Source organism: Protopterus annectens, chromosome 10.part0, assembly GCF_019279795.1.
Source record: "Protopterus annectens isolate FY-2018-M chromosome 10.part0, PAN1.0, whole genome shotgun sequence".
NCBI lineage: Eukaryota > Metazoa > Chordata > Ceratodontiformes > Protopteridae > Protopterus > Protopterus annectens.
The window spans coordinates 876,440,536-876,462,749 of NC_056744.1; the positions used below are offsets into that span (position 1 = coordinate 876,440,536).

The 22,214-nt window shown below is 40.4% G+C and overlaps 1 protein-coding gene across 2 annotated transcripts in view; it reads right to left on the minus strand.

Moving 5' to 3' along the window:
* Window positions 1–22,214, minus strand: part of EVI5 (ecotropic viral integration site 5) — a gene marked incomplete in the record, with an annotated part of 2,059,651 nt that overhangs the window by 872,594 nt on the left and 1,164,843 nt on the right. For both annotated transcript variants that reach the window (XM_044085676.1, XM_044085675.1), the window contains 1 exon segment: window positions 1,941–2,099. In XM_044085676.1, the coding sequence (XP_043941611.1) occupies window positions 1,941–2,099 (159 nt within the window).

A 22,214-nucleotide genomic window follows, 5' to 3' on the forward strand; every position in this document is an offset into this window, starting at 1 on the left:
CTCGAGTTAAACAGAGACCCTCCCATGCTTATTGAGAATCCCGTTTCTTATCACTCTAATGTAATAATTTCAAAATAGTATTCAATACTCATTCAGATTGCATGTCCATCTCTGTCATTTATGCGGTTGTATGTAATTCATGCCCTTCATTTTATATTGGTAAAACTACTAGAATGTTGTCTTGTACGGTCAAAGAGCATTTATCAGCTATTAGAAAAAATGACGCAAAGAATGCTTTAGCAAAACATAGCATTGTGTGTTATAATTTCATGGGTTTCACATTCCTAGTTTTACAAAAGGTTGATGCCTTTTGTTGGTGATGTTAACACCTTGTTAGAAGTAAAAGAACTACTTTGGCAGCTTTGATTTAATGCAAACTCTCCCCCTGGCCTGAATGAAAACCTTAACATTAAATGTGTTCTTAAATGGCAGGGATGATTTGTTTTTACAAGCAGGAATGGCAGTTATTTTTGACATCCTGTACTCAATATACAGTTTTCTTTATTTGTTACATTTTTGAAAAGCTTATTGGTACTAGCCTCCCTGTCACTACTTACTTAGATGAATTACAATAATTAGCTACCTCCCATTTGTTAAATATACTATGGTTTTTACATATATATATATATATATATATACATACACACACATATATATATATATATATATATATATATATATATACACACACATACATACACACACACATATATATATATATATATATACATACACATACACACACACACATATATATATATATATACACACACACACACACACACACACACACACACACATATATATATATATGTATATGTGTATACATATATGATATATCTCTATGTATACATACACACACACACACACACATATATATAAATATATATATATATATATATATATATATATATATATATATATATATATATATATATAGGTGTGAGTGATATGGCCTGTGCATATATAGCAATTCTGAATGTATTTGTATTGCTACACCAGTTAAGACAAATTCTGCAGAATCTGCCTGAAAACTGTCTCAGTCTCTGTTGATTTCACCAGCAATTCAACTATTTTACTTATAATTTTTACTTTCTAACCAGATGGATCCACTAGCCACAATGGCCTCTTTAATACAACCCTCGAGTACATTATGGTTAACTAACATATTATGAGTCTCACAGCAAGTAATACTACTTGCTAGGTGATCTTTGTTGAAAGAACTGTGGTATATCAAAATGCAACAGTAAACAAGTTTTGTTTTAAGAAGTACTTATTTTAACCTACAAAAAAGACACAGCTGCCCATTTTGTGAAAGTAGTAAGGCATTCAAGGTTATGCACTGCGCAAATATTACTGCAGTCCCAGCAACTTACAATGCTCTAACCTTTCAGGCATGCCGTTCAACACCCCAGGAATGACAGTAATAACTGCATGGTGCACATTTTTTCATGCAACGCCATTCCTCTCAACCTCAAAGTAAGAAATCTGGACAAATCTATAAATAAAATTAGGACAAAGGCAGAGACGATTTTAAATACTGCTCTTAACTTAGAAAACTGATGAAATAACAGATTTTACATTTGCATGAATTTTCTGAAGGGTATGAAGTCTAAAACTCAAATATCTGTCATTATTTCTGACTTCAGTCTAGTAATTTGCCACTAATTTGACAGAAAACCACAATTTTATGAAAAATGTACCAAATTAGTCAAAAATCTAGACATTCTGTGAAAATCTGTACAGTGGAGAGGTATGAATTAGTTTATATACTACTCAACATTTAAAGTAGTTTTAGAAGGCCTACCAAAACATCGTATTTCAGAAAGTGTGCATTACAAATCAATGTACCTAAACAATAAATTCTTAGACCTATTATCAATCCAGTATTGATATTCTTATTAATTTTAGACTTTAGTCATGAAATTTATGGGTATTACCTGTGTTTCCATTTCCAGCATTCTCTGTTTCATTTCCTTCAGACCAGCCTGTGATTCAGCTTCTCTAAGGCGCACAGTCATTAATTCATCCTGTAATTCACTGATTGCATTCTTTTTAGGAGATTCTTTCCACCTTCCAGTAGTACGTGCTAAGTGGCGCTAAAAATAATCATTTGGGGTTTACTGTTTTTCTTAATTTTAAAAGTAAGACTGCAGATAAGCCAAATCATATTTGAATACAGAGTTACATTCAACAGTTCTCATTTTTAATCAAGCATCAAATTATTTCACAAAGGCCAAATGCATAAAAGACACAATATTATGGAACTCCCTTCCCACCCAGAATTACCTCTGTACCATCTTGAACCCACTTCAAAACTTTACTAAAAGCATACCTAAAAACATGCTGGCTATGCCCTTGCAACTCCCCCTCTAATATCACCCACCCCATCCACCCATTTCTTTCCACCTCGCTAACTACCTTGATTATAGCAAGCTCGGATGCTCATACGCCTAACTACTTATTATACAGCAGGAACTTCTTATTCTAACAATTGTTAATGTCTGTTATGTACTTTGCAGATAATAAAGATTCTAGTTGTCTACTGATGTACTATGTTCTTCATCTGTAACTATGTTTGTAATTATGAATTGCTATGTTGATCAAATTGTTAATTGCTATGTAAATCCAGTGTAACTACTGTCTGTATATTTAAACTGTGGAGCTTTTCTCCTCGGGTTTCCTCTGAAAATGGACCTACATCCAGTCGGACACTCCCGGTCAACAAATGTAAATAAATAAATAAAAATAATTAAATAAAAGAGTTACCACTGAATAACAAAAACTGAGCAAGAATGGAATGTAACATGGAATTTCAATTCTCTATGCTGGGGAGTAAACTCTGCAGTTTCCAGTTTTATTCAACCATCTCGACAGGCTTAAAGACAATGCTGGATGGCATGTAATTATAAACACAACTTGTGTCCACATTGCCTGTAACATAAATATCAGGGAATCAAACACAATGAAAATTATGAAAACATGTTTCAGAGGGCTACTACAAAATCAGAACTAAGTAAACGTGCTGAAAATGCAGCTCATACATCACAGACTCCATTTATAGTAAATTAATATGTAGCAAACAGAAGAAATGCCAGCCAGCAATGAGCCAGCCAAAGAAAACATATAAAACAACCTTACAGACAACACTCAGTCTGTCTCACTAGAATAGGGATGACACATTCTATACTGCCATTTGGTGAAGAATAGAATCTTAAAAGATCATCAACTTAACAACTAGGTAACAAGTTACAAAACATCTCGGGACCACACAATGAACCACACTCATGCACAAACTGCTGCTGTTAACCTTTTTAAGCATAGCAGGTAACAATCCTGAAAATTCCCAGCGATTCACAAGGCTTAACAGTCTGTTGTGGTGCCTAGAGTCATGTAGCTGGAGAACTAAGTACTCCTACATTAATCTTTGCTTAGGTCTGGAATTACAGGAATGGTCCCTTACAATGGGATCTCTTCCTTTTATCACTCAGTACCAAGCATTTAAATCTGTCAACCCTTCAGCTAATCAATAGTCCAGTACTGACATGAGTATTCAACATTTCCACAGACTTTTCAAGGTGGAATTCCCAAATGTTTTAGAAGCTGCAGATCTATGGCTCTGACTCCTCCCCTACCCATAATTCCTTCCATTCCCCAAAATACCTCAGACTGAGTTTCCTACAGATAATACAAATAAAACAAACCACAGAAATGCTCTTTAATTTATTAAAACAAGCAAAGCTTTCAGGTTGCCCCTTCTTCAGTGCTAAATAACATCTTACAAAAACACATTCAATTTATATTAAAAAATACTTATAACATGACACAGTCAACCAATAAAAAATAATAACCAATTAAAATTAAAAATTCAGTGCAACACCATATGCTTTCTAAATAAAAATGGTTTCAAACTAACTGCAGCAGATATATTGTTGTGTTTTGCTATTGTTTCCCTACAGATAACCACAAAAATGTATTTTAATTATCAGCATAAACAAGTTAGGCTGCAAGATGGCGTAAGAAGTGGCCAAAAACGGGAGGACAGCAATCAACAGCTATTCACAGACAAGGTTCCTGACATGTTCCACCCATTAATTAGCAGCACCAGGTGACAATTTCAGGAGGACTGAGGGAGAAAGGGATGTTGAACCAGATGAAAACAAGACTAACTGAAATCTAGCATTATTGTAAGTACATGACCTTCATATCCAATGTCTGTTTTTGCCCAATTCAACTTATGGGACAGATTCCAAAGCTACCAAACACCTGGGTGGTATCAAGGAAGGATATTCCTGAGAATGGTGGAGACAAAGAAGATAAAGGATCTGGACTGTCCATCTAGCTTGCAGTGTGAAGTACGTGTGAACAGTTGAACAAGTTACTGCAGCACCAATCCTGTCATTAGCAACTCTACACACAAAAGCAGTAGAGGTGGATAATTCGATAGCGTCATCTTTTCATATGCAAACATTATGCAATCAGAAAGCCACCTAGGTAGACTGACCTTTGAATACACTTTTGGCTAGTTTGGCTTTAGAGAAGGTCATCAACAGCTGCTCAGAAACTTGGGAAAAATGCTGGCAGACTGATAGTCTGGTTAAGGTTAATTTTGGATATCACATGTAGGAGGAAAGGGAGATTCATTCTCAAAGACACGCTGTCCTTACAGAAGATCACATATGCAGGTTTACAAGATGATGCTTGCAATTTATAAATCCTCCTTGTGGAAGTTAACAGGCACCATAAATGGGGTTTTCCAAGAAAAAATATTTTAAATCTACTGTGGCTGCAAATTTGAAAGGCGCCTAAGTTACGGTCTGCAGCATGACAGTAATGCCCCATAGAGGAATTATATACCTTATATGGAGCTGCAAAAGAAAGGTTCCTTTCAGTAAAGGCAAGGTAGTTCAGTGCTCTAAGTGCAAACGTCACTGACATGCACATCTATTTCCCAACCCTGTCCAGTGCCCATGACTCCCTGTTAAGGTTATGGACAGATGTACTCTAATCCAAGAGTTCTTTCTCTGTGGCTGCTGCCACAATCATGGCATCTACCAGGCAACCTTTACGACAGTATGTACTGTTCTTTGGGGCAACCAAGATCTTGTCTGATTTCTTTGGACAAGATCTCCACCACATCAAAGATCCTTCCATGCCTGCTGCACCACCAGATCTACAAGGTCATTAGCAGGTGGCAAGAGATAGAAGAGCTAACCCCAAAAGATTTCAGGAACACAGACTTCTCAGAAGAGGGCTCATTGTTGGACCAATCCCCTCTGTGTTTCATCTATTCCAGTGTATCATCAAATGTAACATCTTCCAGAGGGGAGTTTGTTGACCCTTCACAATTATCCAAGTCAGTCTTTTCTGTAACTGAATCTGAGGAGGTGTTCAAATGTCTCCTTTTACATGTCTGTTTTCTGGAACCCTGCCGTGTTTGGTCTTCTGGGGAAAGATCAGAATCAGACTGAGAATTTGGATGGTAAACACCCTTGAGGCTCAAAGGCTGACTGTCCTAGTCGATGAGGATGTAGGAGCTCAGTTGCAGTATCCAGTGGGGGTCAGGACAAAGTCATGTATGGCAGACACCCTCTTCTCTTGGTCTGGACAGAACCCTTTCAAATGCCTCAAAAGCAGAGAATGTGTTAAGAGCTAAAGTAGTACTCCTCCAAACCAAAAGAGAGACAGCAGGAGCAATTTCTGCTCCAACATGCCGCAACTAACGAGTTAGGGATATCATTGGAGTCAAAGTCGAAATAACTATCTGCTCCCATGTAGGTTCTCTATGAAGGCTCGGATCCATGACTTTGGATCTGAAGGCCAAATCAGAACTGGAGATATGAATGCAAGATGAATGCTGCCCAAAGGAGACAGCTCTATGAAGACCCCCATTTAATCTATGTCCTTAGGACTCCCAGTTGAATCTGTTTCTGGAGGAAACTCTACATCATCCTGTTGACATCCCCTTTGGTAAGGCTCCTGGTGGAATGCAGGACCTCAAAGATGAAGCCGCTGAAGGTGGCTGGAAGGAATGCCCTTCCTGCAGGAAGGGGAATGGTAACTACAACCCACCAACTCCAGTGAGAAGTGTGGAGGAGGCATCAGCGAATGGATTACAAATGCCTTTGGAGCTGGACCCAAACTTCTGTCATATCCAAAGAACACTTTGTGTCTCTCTTCTAATTTATTCTACTTTCCCTTATTTACTCCTTAGAAGGTCTAGATTTTCAGCTTACTTGGCCAGAGAAGTCATCTGAGGGGAAACAGAAGGTGCCGAATGTCCTGCTTTGGAAAAAAGCCCCTTAAGGACTAACTTGTCCCTGCATCCCTGTAATTCTCTTGCACTTAAGAAGGTGCATATCTTGTAGTTAAAGTCCAGGCATGGTCACACCTGGACAGTATACACACAAGGAGTGACGGCCTTGTGGGGGAATTTTGTTTCCACAGGCCAAACACTTCTGGAATCCTGCAACCTTGACCAACATAATGGAATTCTCAAAACCTCATAGCAGCTGGTTAAACACAAAAAGCAATCATACCAAAAACAGTACTACAGAATAAAGCAAAGAACAAATTTTCTAGCACACATGACTAAAAATAACAATAATAGCAACAATAACCAGGAGAAAGAATAAAACAACCACTCAGAAGATCTTAAAAAGACAGCAGAAAACCTCCGGAGATGATTTTTTTTTTAAAGGAGAAGATTTATAAGAGGAAACACTAAGGCAAAACCCGAGAACTAAACCTAGAGCAACAACTCAGGAAAGATATCTCCTATCTCATAAGTTGAAGACCAGTGCCTTGTAGACCACATCCTTCCAAAAGAAGTGGCAAATGAGATCAGAGGTATTTGAGGAATACAGGCAATTATGGGTAGGAGATAAGTCAGAGCCCTGGATCCACAGCTTCTACAAGGTGCAGAGGTTGGATCTGATAACCCAAAGATTGAACTGGATGAAAACAGAGAACATAGAATCAGCCAGCTTCCAAAGCCTTACAGCACCGTCCACATGCCCAAACCATTAGTCAGCTTGAGCTGACAAAAAGACAGGTTTGGGCTCCAATCCTTAAGAGCTTTGATGTCAATTAAGAGAGGGATGCAGAGTCCTGCAGACATTGACAGACACTGCTAGGAACAAAAAAAATGTCCACACCCTGGCATAAAAGAAAAACACCAAAAAATTAGGGGGACAGAGTGAGGGAAGGAGTGGCTACTGCAGCAGTGACAATCTGAACTAGTGTTTAGGTAAATTTACTTATTCAACTGTATATGCTCATTGTAATCATCACTGCTGCAAGTGGCCTAAGCTATATGGGTAGATAACCATAGTTTAGAACTGGAGGGTGGAAGCAGAATAGACCAGAATCCCCCTGGAGAAGAGACTACCTAAGCCTGAAGGAGGACTCAAGCTTACAATGCATTGTACAAGTATATACATTAGACCATCATGCTGTATCTAGCATACTTTACAGTCCAACACTTTCCAAAAAGTCACAGATGAAGCCAAGGTCCTGGTAGTGTGCGCCTTGACCCTGCTTGGAGTAGTTTTGTTATGGTAGGAATATAAAAAATGTTAACAGCCTTGGACAACCATTTGGAAACATTCTGCTTTGACCAAGGTTGTCCCTTCTTCTTACCTTCACAAGAAATGAACGACTGATGGAAGAGAATCTTTCAGAACTTTCAATCAAGATAGTACCCGAGTTATCTGTGGACATCCGAGCTATGAAGTATACTTTCTCCCACATTTTTGGGTTCAGGAAAGAATACAAGGGAAATGGATAATGTGGATTAGAATAAATTCTAACACCACTTTAGGCATAAAAGAAGGATTAGTTGTCAAGTAAACACTGCCAGTGTGGAAAATTAGAAAGCTGACCCAACATAACAGCTTGCAACTCGGATATTCTTCCTGCAGAGGTCATAGCAACCAGTAAAACTGTGTTCAATGTTAAGAACATCAAGTCTGCCAGGTGAGCTGGTCCATTGGGAGAATGGTTTAACTTCTCTAACACAAAATTAAAATCCCAAGGAGTCACCAGTTTTCTTGGCAGTCTCATATAATGCCTTCAGAATAATTTTTGACATCAGAATGACTTGAAAGAGGGGGATTTATGGGCAGACATGCTGAAATGGGCAACAAACAGACTTTGACAGAGGAGTAAGACAGGCTATAGAAAAATAAATCATACAACATTGTAAAACCAGAGTAACACTAGCCCTGAATGAGTGCTGGTTATGTTGTTGGCAGCAACTAGAAAACATTTTCCATTTGCTAATTTATGATTTTCTACTTGCAGGTTTCTTGCCTCCATTAGTAACTGGTCCACGTCCTCAGTAAACAGGTGCCTAAAAGGTATTAAGACCTTACTATCATCTAGGCAGTCAGCTGAAGTTTTATGGGGTCAGGATTTATCAAATACCCCTGTTCTTGTGTCAACAGATCCAGTCTGTGAGGAATTTTGTGGTAACTGTCCTTAACTAATTCTAAAAGGAAGAACCACCATCACCTAGGCCAGAAGGGAGTCACTACAATGATCTTAGGATATTCCTTCTGAATCTTCAGATACATCCTGGATATTAGTGTAAAGGGTGGAAAAACATAAAGGAACATTCCTGTCCAAGGCAGAGAAAAGGCATCTGTCTTAATCAGTCTTGCAGGCCTTCTCGCATGGAGTCCTTGAGCAGAATTCTGCCAGCTGACTGCTCAGAGAGGAGGAAAAAAAGATCAGTTTGAGGAACTCTCGAAAGATGGATCAAATCTTGGAAGCCCTCTGCTCTAGTTTCCTTTCATGAGGGTCTGCTTTTGTCCTGCTCAGCTTGCCTGCCACAGTTTTGCTCAGATGGAATCCAGGATGCCTGTAGAGTGAAACTGTGTTCTAAAGCTACACACCAGGCTAACATGGCTAGTCTTCACAGGTAGAAAGACATGGTTTCCCTTGCTTTCATAAAGCACCACATTACTGTTAATTGTCTGTAGCAACTTGAAGAGATCCTGAGGGCCAAAGATGATTCGGAGAGTTGAGTCCCTTGATAACAGCAAGCATCAATTTCATGTTTATCTGCTTTATCTTTGCTGTCTCAGATACCTTGCACTTTTATCCTACTTGACATTGCTCCCCAGCAAAGTCTGAGGCATCTGTGGCACCTGCTTTGGTGCAGGAGGAGAGAAGGGAGACCTGGATTCAGGGATATGTGATGTCTCCACAAAGTGATTTCTCTTCTCACAAATCCTACAACTGAAATCTGAACAGATAACAGGTGATGATGCTGGGACCAAACAGATGTGAGATACCACTGTATGCTGCTCATATGCAGTCCTGCCAGAGGTATCATGAAAACATAGATGCTATGAGACCAAGAATCCTGAGGTATTCCCTCGGAAGTGACCAAAGTCTGAATGGGAAATCCCTGGAACTGATCCAAATATAGATCTTTTTTTTTTCCCTGTGGAAGAAGAGCTATTTGTACTGAGGTGTCCAACAGACACCACAGGAACACAATCCTGAAAAAAAAAGACTTGAATATTCTCTTGGAATTCCAGCCTGCTTAGATATCTCACCCAAGTGAGAGATTCCAGACACTTTGAAAAAGACTCTGCAAAGATAAACAAGCTTATATAGAAAAACATGCAGCCTGCAATGGGCTATACAACTTGAGCTAGACCATGTGTGAAGACTCTTAGAGCAGTGGAACACCCAAAGGGTAAGGCAGAGAACAGATGAGATCCAGACAAACAAAACTTTAAGAAACATCTGAAGTTTAGCTGGATAGGGGTTTGATAAGCATCTTTTAAATCGAAGGTTACCAAAAAGTTAATTGAGAAAGATTGGGTAAATAGTTGTGAAGTGAAAGCATTCTGAACTTGGGCACTATCACTAATTGGTTTATGAAAGAAAGCTTCAGAATTAGTCTCTAGGCATTTTCTTTCTTTGGCACCAAAAACATTTTTAAGTAAAAACTTCTTCCCAACCAGAGAGGAGGAACTGACTTTATTATCCCCTGAGAAAGCATATGTCATAAGACAGGAGGGAACAGAGTCATTTGGTCTGGTGAATGTGTAATAATTCCTTGGAAAGGAACACTGTTTTTATATGTCTACTTACCAGCATTTTGTGGAGACTGTTTTTGTTTCCTGCAAAAACAGGATGAGGATCCAGAAAAACCCTTGGAAAATGTAGAGAAGGGGGACCTCATGTATCAGCTTAACCATCTCATCACATTTCTTGATAACTTCTGCATCAGATGATCCAAAAACTAAATCTTTATACAAAAGAGAATTTAAAATCTCATTTTTTATATCTTTTGGGAGTTTCTGAGAATCCAGCCAGGCAAACCTTGTCAGCACAGTACCAGTGGTAACAGCCTTGAAAGGTAGTATCTACAGAGTCATAAAAAAGAAGTTATGTACTTACCATAACATTCCATCTTTGTGCTGTTGCCTCTCATTTGCTCAACTTATGGGTTTCAGATCAGAGAATCGGATCTGACTCAGCCACATACCAAAGCTGTAGGCTCCAACATCTAACCTCCTCCCCTACCCTGACCTCCTCCTCTCCTCCAAGTCCCTCAGATCAAGTTTGTTACGGCATACTATATCACAATCATAATACAAACCAAACAGGAAGAAATTACTTAGAAATAAAGGAATCAGCCAAGTTAGGATACTTCAGGAACTCAAAGGAGAACAGAAATATCTGTCCAAAAATTTTCTGTTAGGTCCTTCAAAAGGCAGGGGGATGGATGGATGGACGGACGGTTGAAGAGTAAATGAGAGGCAACTACAAAGATGGAACATTATGGTACATACTGTACATAACTTTTTTATCTGATGTTATTACCTTAATTTGCTCTTCAACCTATGGGACAGAGTCCTCATCTACTGAAAGAACCCTCAAGGAAGGATATTCTGGAGCACAGAGGAACCAAATGATGCCCTGGTACTGGAAATAATGTCCAGTTTGTAATGCAAAATAAAGGTATGATAGTCAGACCAGGTAGCTGCTACACAAATGTCATCTATAGGAAGTTTCGACCAGAAGGCTGAAGAGGTAGAAACTGATCTAGTAGAATGAGCCTTAATACGACTAGGTAAGGAAATGCCCTTACAGGAATAAGCAAGTTTGATACGACTGGTTATCCAATGGGCTAGCATAAGCTTGGAAACTGGTTTACCTAATCTGGACTTATAAAAGAATATGAAGAGTTGGTCAGCTTTCCTGAATGTTTGATTCTTTCCAAACAGAAGCATAGTTGTCTATGTACATCCAACGTATGAAGAAGGTACTTGTCCTGGTTTTAGAAGTTTGGAAAAAAAACTGGAAGTATGGTGACTTGGTTTAAATTAGCCTCAGAAGCGACTTTGGGCAAAAAAGAAGGGATTAGTACTTAAAGTAACTCTGTCCTTGTGAAAAATCAGATATGGAGGCTTGCGAGAAAGTCTGTAGCTCAGATATCCTCTTGGAGGAAGTAACAGTCACCAAGAAATTAGTTTTACAAGTCAGAAACTTTAAGTCCACTTTCACTGAAGGTTCAAAGGGTGGTGAAACTAAAGCCTGAAAAACCAGGGTGAGGTTCCAAGGAAGGGCAAGATCCTTAGTAGGAGGACTTAGGAGAAAAATACCCTTCAAGAAGACCCTTGCACAATTTAGATGAGGCTAGGGAGAAAAAATTCTCCCCTACGTGAAAATTGGAAATGGTGGCAAGTTGCACTTGCACCGTTATTAAAGAGGTAAGACAGGAAGTCCAAAACTGCAGAGACTGGTGCAGAAAAAGGTCTAAATTGTTCTGATGAGCCCAGACAGAGAACCTCTTCCACTTACTGTCGTATAAGCTTCCTAGTGGACAGGTTGTGTGTCGCAATCAAAATTTTTCCGACTGGGGAAGAAAGCCCGGGAGTTCTAGCCATTATTTGAAGTGGAGAAATCAAGCGGTTAGTTTCAGATTTGGAATACATGGATGGGAGTGCCCCAATGGGTGGCACAAGAGATGTGGAGAGACATTCAGAGTCCAAGGTGGACAAACCAGGTGAGACCAAAGCAAGGGGAACCACACTCAATGGGGTCAAAATGGGGCAATAAGGATGACCTGGCACTTCCAACATCTGTGCTTTCTGTAGAAAGTTGGCAATGAGTGGAAAGGGTGGGATGGCATAGAGTAGACCGGGGGACCAAGCATGGACTACAGCATCTCTTGGTGACTGTCCCTGCAGAGAGATCAGGGCAACAAACTCGCTGCACTTGGTGTTGGAGGGAGACGTGAACAGGTACCAGCAAGGTTGACCCACCTCTGGAAGTTCATATTTGCCACTGCAGGATTAAGAGACCACTCGTGAGGTATCACAGTGGTCCTTCAGAGCCAGTCCTAGTGTGTTTGACTTCCCCGGAATATGCGTCGCTATGTTAAAGCGGTTTGAAGAAATTGCTCATTGTCGCAACCTCATGGCCTCTTGACACAAGGGATAAGATCTGGTTCCTCCTTGCTTCCTGATGTACCAAACCACTGACATGTCTGTCTGAACAGCAACAGTTCCAGATGGAAGACAGAAATGGAGGGCTTGCAACATGAGAAGCACCACTCTCATCTCCACAAGTAGTGTATGCAAATTTATCTCTAGGGGGGAACACATGCCTTGGGTTGTCTGTCCCAGATAATGCCTTTCCAACCAGAGTTGGGTACTGTCCATGGTTACAGTGGCCGAGAATGGAGGAAGGGCAAAAGGTCGGCCAAGGAGGAGATCATCACATTGGATCCACCAGATGAGAGACTGTTTTTGCACGCTTGTGAAATCCTGATTTGGTAGTTCAAAGGTTAGCGAAGACGAGACCATTGTACAGCTAATTTCCAATGAAGCACTCTCATGTGAAAGCAAGCTAAGGGTACCAGAGTGATTGTTGCAGCCATGAACCCCAAGGCCCGAAGGACAAGACTGGCTTGTAAGGAAGGAGTGTCCATTATCTGTTTGACATGATCCTGTTGGGAGTAAGAAGGGCTAGAGACAGAGTGATGTCCAAATGAGCTCCGATAAAGTCTATGGCTTGAACTGGAAGAAGATGGGATTTGTTTAGATTGACAGAGATGCCCAAGACTGAGGCTAACTGAAGTAGGTATTCTCTGGCTTGAAAAAATCTATTCCTGGTGGGAGCAGTTAGGAGCCAATTGTGGTTAGGAGCCAATCTTCTTAGTAAGGAAACACCTGGAATCCATGCAGTCTCAGGTGAGCTGCAACCACTACCGTGTACTTGGTGAACACCCTGGGGGCTGTGGAGAGACCAAAGGGCAGTGCTCGAAATTGGTAGTGAATGGCTCCCAGCCTGAAGACAAGATACCTTCTGGAGAACCTGTTCATCTTGATGTAATACTACGCATCCTGAAGGTCTATAGAGTGCATCCAGTGGTCCTTATGCATGAAGGGCAGAATGGACTGTAATGTGACCATTCGGAACTTTGAATTGGCAATCGACATATTTAGTGAGGCAAGATCCAGAATGGGTCTGAGGTTCTCCATCTTTTTGGGCACTAAAAAGAATCTTGAGTAAAAGCCTGATCTGATCTGGTCTGGGGGTACACTTTGAATGACTGTTTTTAAGAGCAGCTTTGCAATCTCTAATGCAGCCACCTCCCGTTGATTGGGTGGAACATCAAGGAGGCTTTTCCTTGATGAAGGTTTTTGGAAAAAGGGTATCGAATAGCCTCTGGATATAATTTTTAACACAAAATGATCTTTTGTGATGGCTTCCCAGGCTGTTAAGTGTAGAGACAAATGGACCCCAACTGCCTGCATGGGAGAGCAGTTGGGCAATCCTTCAGGACCGTTGATTGGGTCTGTCCGAGAAAGAATCTCGAGACCCTTAGTTCATCGAACCCCTCTGTCATGAGGGCAGTGTTGTTTCCCCCTCCTCCTCTGGGAGAAAGGTCCCCTTGTGAATCCTAAAAAGGACCCTGCAATTTACTGAACCACAACTTACTCCATGCTGGTTCCGGGAAAAAGTCCGTTGTGGGGTAGACAAAGTCTTTCCATCCTTTTCACTTTGGGAGAGTGTCTTTAACTTTCAGACTGAAAAGGGTCGATCCATCAAAGGGAGCACTGATAAAAGATGCCTTACAAGGGTCCAAAAAATCACACAGCCACATCCTGATGTGGCGTCTGACAGCAATGCCTGATCCGGCTGCCCATGAGACACCCTTTGCAGCAGGAGAGATTAACTTCATGGATGTATTCGGAATAGACTGGAGGGTGATCATTCTTGAAGAATAGGAATTCTGTTCCTCAGCAGACATAGACCCTGGGACCAAGCTAGAGAGTCCCTCTATAGCCTGGTTACATGTAACAGGTAGTTCAGTGCTTGCAATGCAAAGGTCACTGAAACGTAAACCCACTTTCCAAACCTGTCGTCCAAAGCCCTAGACTCCCTGTTAGGGGGATGGACAGTGGAGCTCGGCAGGGCAGCTCCTTTGTGGTGGCGGCTGCAACCACCATGGCATTGACGGGAATCCCTTTATTCAAGTGTGGTTGATCAGAAGGGGCACCAAGGATCTTATCGGGGCATTTGGGAATAGGTTCCCGTGTCTGGTTCCTTCCACACCCTGCAGGACACAAGGTCAAAAAGGGGGTCCACAGGGAGGGGACACCCAAGTAGCAGATGGGCCAGAGCCAAACGCTTGAAGAAACACTGATTCCCCTGTATTGGGGCTTTTGGAAGATGAACCACCCTTTTGGCAGAGGTTTTCCATGAGGTTTCCAAAAGAGACAGCCTCAGGTTATGATTTGGGGGACCCTTCTTCATTGAGATCAGTGTACTCTATGAAGGATTCCAAGGGGGAATCAGAGTGTCTCCTTTTACACGTGTGCTTCTGAGGGACCTCTTCGGTGGGGTGATCCAGAGAGGTATCGTAAGACTCTAGGGGTTCCAAATGGAAAGCAGACTGGAAGTCCTTTTGGGCAGGATGTCCCAAAGGGGACAGAGTAAAAGTCTCAGACACAAAGGCAGTTGGGGGGACCAGAGTCTGAAGCAGGTAGCGTCAATGTTCTTCTGGGTGCAGAGAGAACCCTCTCCATCACCACGAAAGCCAAGGGAGATAGGGACACAGCAGGCATCCTCCAGAAGCCAAAGTTGTCAACAGGGAAGCTCTGAGAACCCCAACCGCCCCAGGATCCAAGTGGGGAGTTGGAGCCAAGCTATCAAACAATGAAGCCCTGAAAGGAAAAGACCACTCTGAAAAGTTTGTAGCTGTCATCAACCCCTCTGAGCCATGAGCTACAGCTCCTAGAATCACTAGGCTCCAAAACAGTCAGACCCAGGCGAAACAGAGACACATTCGGGGTCAAGATAAGCATACCTGTCAGCTTCAATGCCTCAGCTCCAGGAAGGCTCGGACCCAATAATTCCAAAATCTGGGGTCACACCAAAGAAGGGACAATAGGAGTGAAGACAGGGATGTTGCTCGCAGATCCAGGAGAGGGCAGAGCAGGCAATATCCCCAGCTGGATTTGTGCCTTCAGAAAGTTCACCTTCATACTGTTCATCTCAGCTTCTGAAAGGCTATGGGAGTACCTAACAGAAGAAGCTACTGAAGCAGGCATGGAAGAGGGCCTTGGCTGCTGCAGGAGAGGGGACTTTGGCCTCGAAGACAGTGGCTCAGGAGAGAAACTATGGCTCCGGCAAGGAGGGGAGGCTTGCATGACTACTGGAGCCGAAAAAGTCAGCTCCGATGGAATTTTGGCATGAGGTTTCACCAGTGGTGAGGTCTGCTGGGGGATCTCTTCCTCTCTCTGCTTTTCTTGGCGGGGTTTGAGGGCCTGAAGTGGAAGGGGTGGCTGAAGAGGAGCAACTAGGGAGAAGTCCCTTCAAAATAAGTTTGTTACGGTGGTCAATGAGTGCCCGATGTTTGAAAATGGCACAAATGGAACAGGCAGAATCAAGATGAGCCGCCCCCAAACAAACTACACACTCAAAGTGCACATCTGAAAGTGGGATTTTGTGCCAAGTGCTGCACTTTTTAAACCCAGTGGACTTTAGACTGGCCATGCTCTGGGAAACAATGGCAACAAAGCAAAAAAAAAAAAAACAGAACACAGGAGCACAAAACAGACCTAACCACACAGAAATAGAAGCAAAGAAATCATCTTTTTTTAAACTAAACTATACTACATTTTAAATAATATGTCTTTCTATATATTTAAAATGCATATCAATTAATATTAATATTTATATTTATGTTTAGGAATAGAAATAGCTAAGATTTAATAAGGCAATTTTTCATAATATGTTTGATCTGAGAGAATAGAGAAAACATTGCCTTTTTAAGTTATAAATTGTTTTATTTTTTATATTGTCAATTAGCACTTAATTGACTAATTTATTTTAAAGCTCTGCCTATATAAATATTGTGTCTCATTGTAACTTGTATTGGTTTGAAAAATCTTATCAGCGAAAGCGCTCACCATTTGTTTCAAATAAACCTGTTTGTTCGTTACCTGGAGTTTTTTTGGAAACTATCTGGTTTATTGGACATTTGTGTCAGGTCTGAACAGACTTTTTTTACAGCTGTTTTGCTTCAGAAAAGACAGCGTATTGTGTTATCTTTGATGTCCGAAGGGATGTACCATAAACCTAGCAGCACACGCAATTGAGGTCTAAAAGGTCTGAAGAGACGTATTTAGAAACTTTGTTCTGACACAGTGGCTTCAAGCGGTTTCATTTTATTTTTACAATACTACATACACACACACACACACACACACACACACATATATATATATATATATATATATATATATATATATATATTTACATACATATACACACATTACCCAACGATCACTGTCTCTACCACCCCATATAGCTTTATATCCTATCATACCTACTGTAATTTTTCTACAGTATCAGGAATTTTTATTTTCTGCTCAAGTTTCTAACAGTTATATTAGCTCATGCTAACCTTACACTAATTCATTTCTAGTCGTCTGTCTCTATAGTCAGTTATAATGCTTATCTATTGTCAATTTCTGTTTCTGTATTGAAAGTTTTATTTTTTATCTAGTGTCAAATTTTGTTTTTTTGTATCAAAAGTTGTATTTTTAACTATTGTTCATTTTTTTTTTTTTTGCTTCTGTATAGATGATCATATTGTTATCATATTGCTCAACAATTTGTTTTTTCTGTCTGAATGTGGAGCTTTTTTTTTCCCAGGCCTTTGCTGTAAATGGATGTGTCCAGTCAGACTATCCCGGTAAACAAATGTAAAATAAAAATAAATATATATACATATATACACACACACACACACACACATATATATATATATATATATATATATATATATATATATATATATATATGTGTGTGTGTGTATACATATATATATATATATATATATATATATATATATATATATATATATATATATATATATATATATATATATATATATATATATATATATATATATAAAGCTAAACAGCCAGGAAGGAAAGAACACAAAAAAACCCTCTTTTCCTGATACAGAATGGAGATAGAGAAAAAGGAGAGACTAAGAGGAAAAACAAAAATACTTGAATAAATTGCCAGAAATTTCACTCGCTGATTGAAGAAAGCCCTGAGGAACTCTTGAGTGTCGAGAACCCAATGCTTAGCAAAACGTGACAAACGAGATCTGGAGGATTTGGGGGAGAGGAGCATCATGGGTAGGGGAGGAGCTCAGATGTTGGAGCCTAAAGCTTTAAGCGGCCGAGTCGGATCTGATGCTTGGATATGAAACCCATAGGTTGAAGAGCAAATGAAGGCAACAACATCAGATCACAGTTTAAACAATGAGTAATGACCTAAGAAATGGAAGAAACTAAACCAGAGCAGAGTTCTCCACACAGGAAGGAACCGCAGATAAAACATGCCTCACACTTTCACAATTAGTCAAAATAAACAAACATATGAACCTGACAATTCAAAATTCTAAAAATTAAAGTTGTAGAAGCATACACTTTTCTCCAGACTTATCAATTGTTTCACCATCTTTGTTAGAAAGGGAAGATTAGAGTTAATAAAGTTAATAAAATGCTTGACAGCAGCTGGATTAACAAAAGCTATAGCGGCTTGAGATGAATGCATTGAAATTTGAAAAACTGTAGAACTTTCTAAATTCTGCTTTCTTAGGTTCAGCAGGCTAGTGATCAGAGAAATCATAGACTGTGACAAAACACTTCTTCCAACGCTGACAGCACAGGAGGGATGTAAGGAGGTTCTGTGAATTCCAGTTGCAACAATTCACAGTATTTTCTGAGAGAATGAGAAACCTCATTGTTATACCACTGAAAACATTGGCACATTCTGGAAATAGTCTCAGAGAAAGAGACTCATTGACAGGAAGATTCAGATGACATGTTCTCCTCAGTCTGAATCAGAAGTCTGAGAACAAAAATCTGCATCTGTTCCACAACATTCCTCTCCAGATTCCATTGCTTGAATCTCTACAGGTAAACAGGAATACCTTTTTTCTTTTACTATAAACCACCTGACAAAAATAAGACCCTGAGCCAGACTTCATTAACTACTCCTGTTCAATGAAACAAAAGCAGAAAAACCTATATGTTTAGTCTTCTAAAGGTTAATTACCAAGTGCTAGGCTAGCTGCCTTCTGTTTCATTTTGACAAGAAAGTTAGGGCAAATATGATTTTTAATGGTAGCAACAGTTTCCCCAGGGATGGACACAACATTCTGGTTAAGCAGGGTCTCCTTCCCTGCCCCTTCTCCCAACACCAACAAAAGTAGCTCTCCCTTGCCCATTCAGGGGACCCCCAACAGATTCAGAAGACATGGTTCTCCCTCAGTCCATAATGGCTGTATGGGAAATACCAGAGGGATCCAGGGAAAAAGATGAGTATTCTGAGGAACCAGCTTTGGCCACGGCAGAGTCACTCACCTGCAGGTGATGCAAACTGTTAGCCTGCTGTGGTGGTAAATGTTTAGTTAACTTAAATGCCAAATAAATAAAATATTTTTTTTCTTTTTGTGGCAGGAAGGACTGACTGTGGGACCTGTACTTTGTTCCACTATCAAGTAGAAAATTATGTCTCTTTCCAGGTGAACTAAACAGCACAAACCCGTAAAAATTCAATATTAGTATAAAGTTACTTTCCCCAATAAAAACACAGTAAAAACATTATAAAGCATTTCACCATCCCTAAAAGTAATTTAAGACTGTTTCTTCACAGATTTTAGATTACAATTTTTAAACTGTCAAAAACAAAAATGTGTTCCAGTTTAAAAGTACAGTAAAGTTTCTTTACAGTCAATAAAAACATATTCCAAGCTCAATATATACTTTCACACACACAAAAGAAAATTAAAACAGTATGTGAACTTTTTTCCCCATAAGCAACTTATCTGCCTAGCAACAGAACAGCATAATCCATCTTCTTCTGGCTTTTCCCGGTTAGGGGTCGCCACAGTGGATCACCTGTCCGCTCATGACTGGCAGTGGAGTTTTACTGTGTCGAGTTGCCAGCCCAGTGCCCAACCTTCCACAGAAGGCGCGCGCGCACACACACACACGTACACCTAGGGCCAATTTAGAGTGTCCAATCCACCTACAGCATGTCTTTGGGAGGAAACCGGAGCACCCCAAGGAAACCCACGTGACCACAGCCAGGACATGCAGACACTGCACAGAAGGCACCCCAGCTGAGGATCGAACCAGAGAACCTTTGTTGTGAGGCAACAACGCTAACTGCTGCACCACCACGGCCACTCAGAACAGCACAATCCATCTGATTCTCTGAATTCCAAAAAGAACTGCTCTTTTTGGTGGCAGGAAAGTTCTTAAGGGCTTGGCACACAAACCTCTCTTAGAGTCAGCTCAGCTCAAGCCAACAGTTTGGGCACATGGAAGATGTCCTGAAGCTTTGAAAGTTGTCTGCTTGTAATATTCTATGCAGGACAGAACGCATAAACCTCCTGCTTTACTTCAGTAAAAGTTGCAATGATTAAGAAATTGAGAGATGGTACAGTCAAAGAAGGATGGAAGTACAGGGGTGGTTGCTGACCTGATGGTCCAATGCCCTCAAGGATCTCAAGTTCTACAAAACTTCTCAGTGGATAAAACTAAATTAGAGTGTATTGCAAAAACTGAGGAACAGTATGAAAATGGATTGGGGGATGCTGGTAGGATTAGCTAACAGGTGTCAACTTAAGTGCAGTGAAGACAAACATTATCTGCTGTAGTAGATGTCATAAAAGTACTCTGTCCTCTATAGGATGTGGATAGTCACAGCAGTCTCCTACAGGACAGCTACTAAGTTATTTTTTAAATGACAGGAGGTAAACAGTGGGACAGGTTACAATATTACTAAGAACCTGCAACCCAAATGTATTATTTTATTTATTGACATTTGTTAACTGGATTAGTCCAGCTGGGTTAGAAACCCATTTTCAGTGGGGACCTGAAGAGAAAAGCTCCAGTTAGAGACATACAATATAAATCTAGTTACATCCAGTGTACGTTTTACAGAGATAAACAATTTACAGTTGGTTACATTCATTTAACATTTTGCAGCAAAAAAGATGCCATTTAGTCTAAGATTCCCATTTAGTGTACAATATGAGAAGGTTGTGAAGAAATGGTGAAACAAGGTGAGGTACATCTAGAAATCTGCTAGCCATAAGTAAAGAATGAAGCCAAAAGAGAAAAGCTGCTAGTCATATCTAAAGAAAAAGCCAAGAGAGGGATAAGATATATACATAATAGGAAGAGTAGAGGCGGGATTAAGAGTAGGATACTATACCAGCATGAGACCTTGTATATGTTAAAGATATTTAGAGATGAATAATCTCCTGTGATTACAAAGTGTATTTGCTTTATACTTGAGAGATTTGATAGGCTGTACATAGCAGTCAAGGTAGAAAGGGTAGGAGTTAAGAACTTTGAAAGTGGGGGTTAGGAGAGGTTATGGCAGCACAAGTTTTGGAGTTGAGAAGATGTTGTTCAAGTTCCTTTTTAAAGTGAGATGGGTGTATACTGGTACATAGGTCTAAGGGTAGTTTGTTCCAGGACTGGGCAACTGAGCATTTGTATAGTAATTTACCCACATTTTTCTTTGGTGAATGGACTGCTAGCAGTTGCTGGTTAGAGGTGCGCAGCGGCCGAGATGGGGAGCAGGTGGATACAAGGGTAGAGAGAGCTGGACAGGAAGATGGTTTATATAATATAGTTTGTATAGTTTGGAATTGGGATGTTAACAGTAGTTGTGGGAATTCAAGCCATTGGAGGGAGTTAAGGGCAAGACAGTGATGTGAGGTGTAGTGAGAGTTAGAAATGAATCGAGCAATTTTATGGTATGTTTGTTGGAGTTTAGTCAAGGTAGTGTGCTGGATAAAGGTTAGTACTGGAACAGCATAGAGAAGTGAGGGTAGCAGGAATGCCTGAGCTAGGGTGAGTTGGCCATTTGGAGTTAGAAACGTTTTATTACGATACAGCACACCTAGTTTCTGGCTTGTTTTTTATACACTGGAGAAGGTGGATGTTGAACTTGAGATCATCATCTATTATGACACCTAAGAGTTTAGTCTGTGATTAAGGCTGAATGATTGCGTTGTTGGAGGAAGTTATAGTAAAGCTGGAGTTATGGTGGGATAGAGAGCGGGGGAGAAAAAGCAAGAGCTTAGTCTTTTTGGGGTTGAGGATGAGATGATTATCTGATAACCATTTTTCAGTGGTAAGAAAGGTGTGTTGAGTGAGAAAATGTACTTCTGAGGTGTTGCAAGAGATGGAGATAAGTGTTGAGTCATCTGCATATTGGATGAGGGAGGAGTTTGTGCAAGATGTGTAGAGCTCATTTGTGAAAACATTAAAAAGTAGGGGACCTAAGATACAGCCCTGAGGGACACCAGTAGGGACTGAAATATAGGGAGAGTAGGAAGATAGCCATTTGACAGATTGCTGTTTACAACAGAGGTAGCTGGAGAACCAGGTAAGGGAGGTAGCAGACAGATTAAGGTTTGCAAGTTTAGTTAGGAGGATGGCATGAGATACCATGTCAAAGGCTTTGGAGAGGTCAAGGAAGAGACAGGATATGAGTAGATTGTTGTCACGAGCCTCTGCTATGGTGCGTGAAAGATAGAAGGGCAGTAGATGTACTATGGTTGGGGCAGAAACCATGCTGTGTGGGAGTGAGAAGGTTTTTCTGGAGGAGGTATGTCAGGAGTTGTGAGTGAA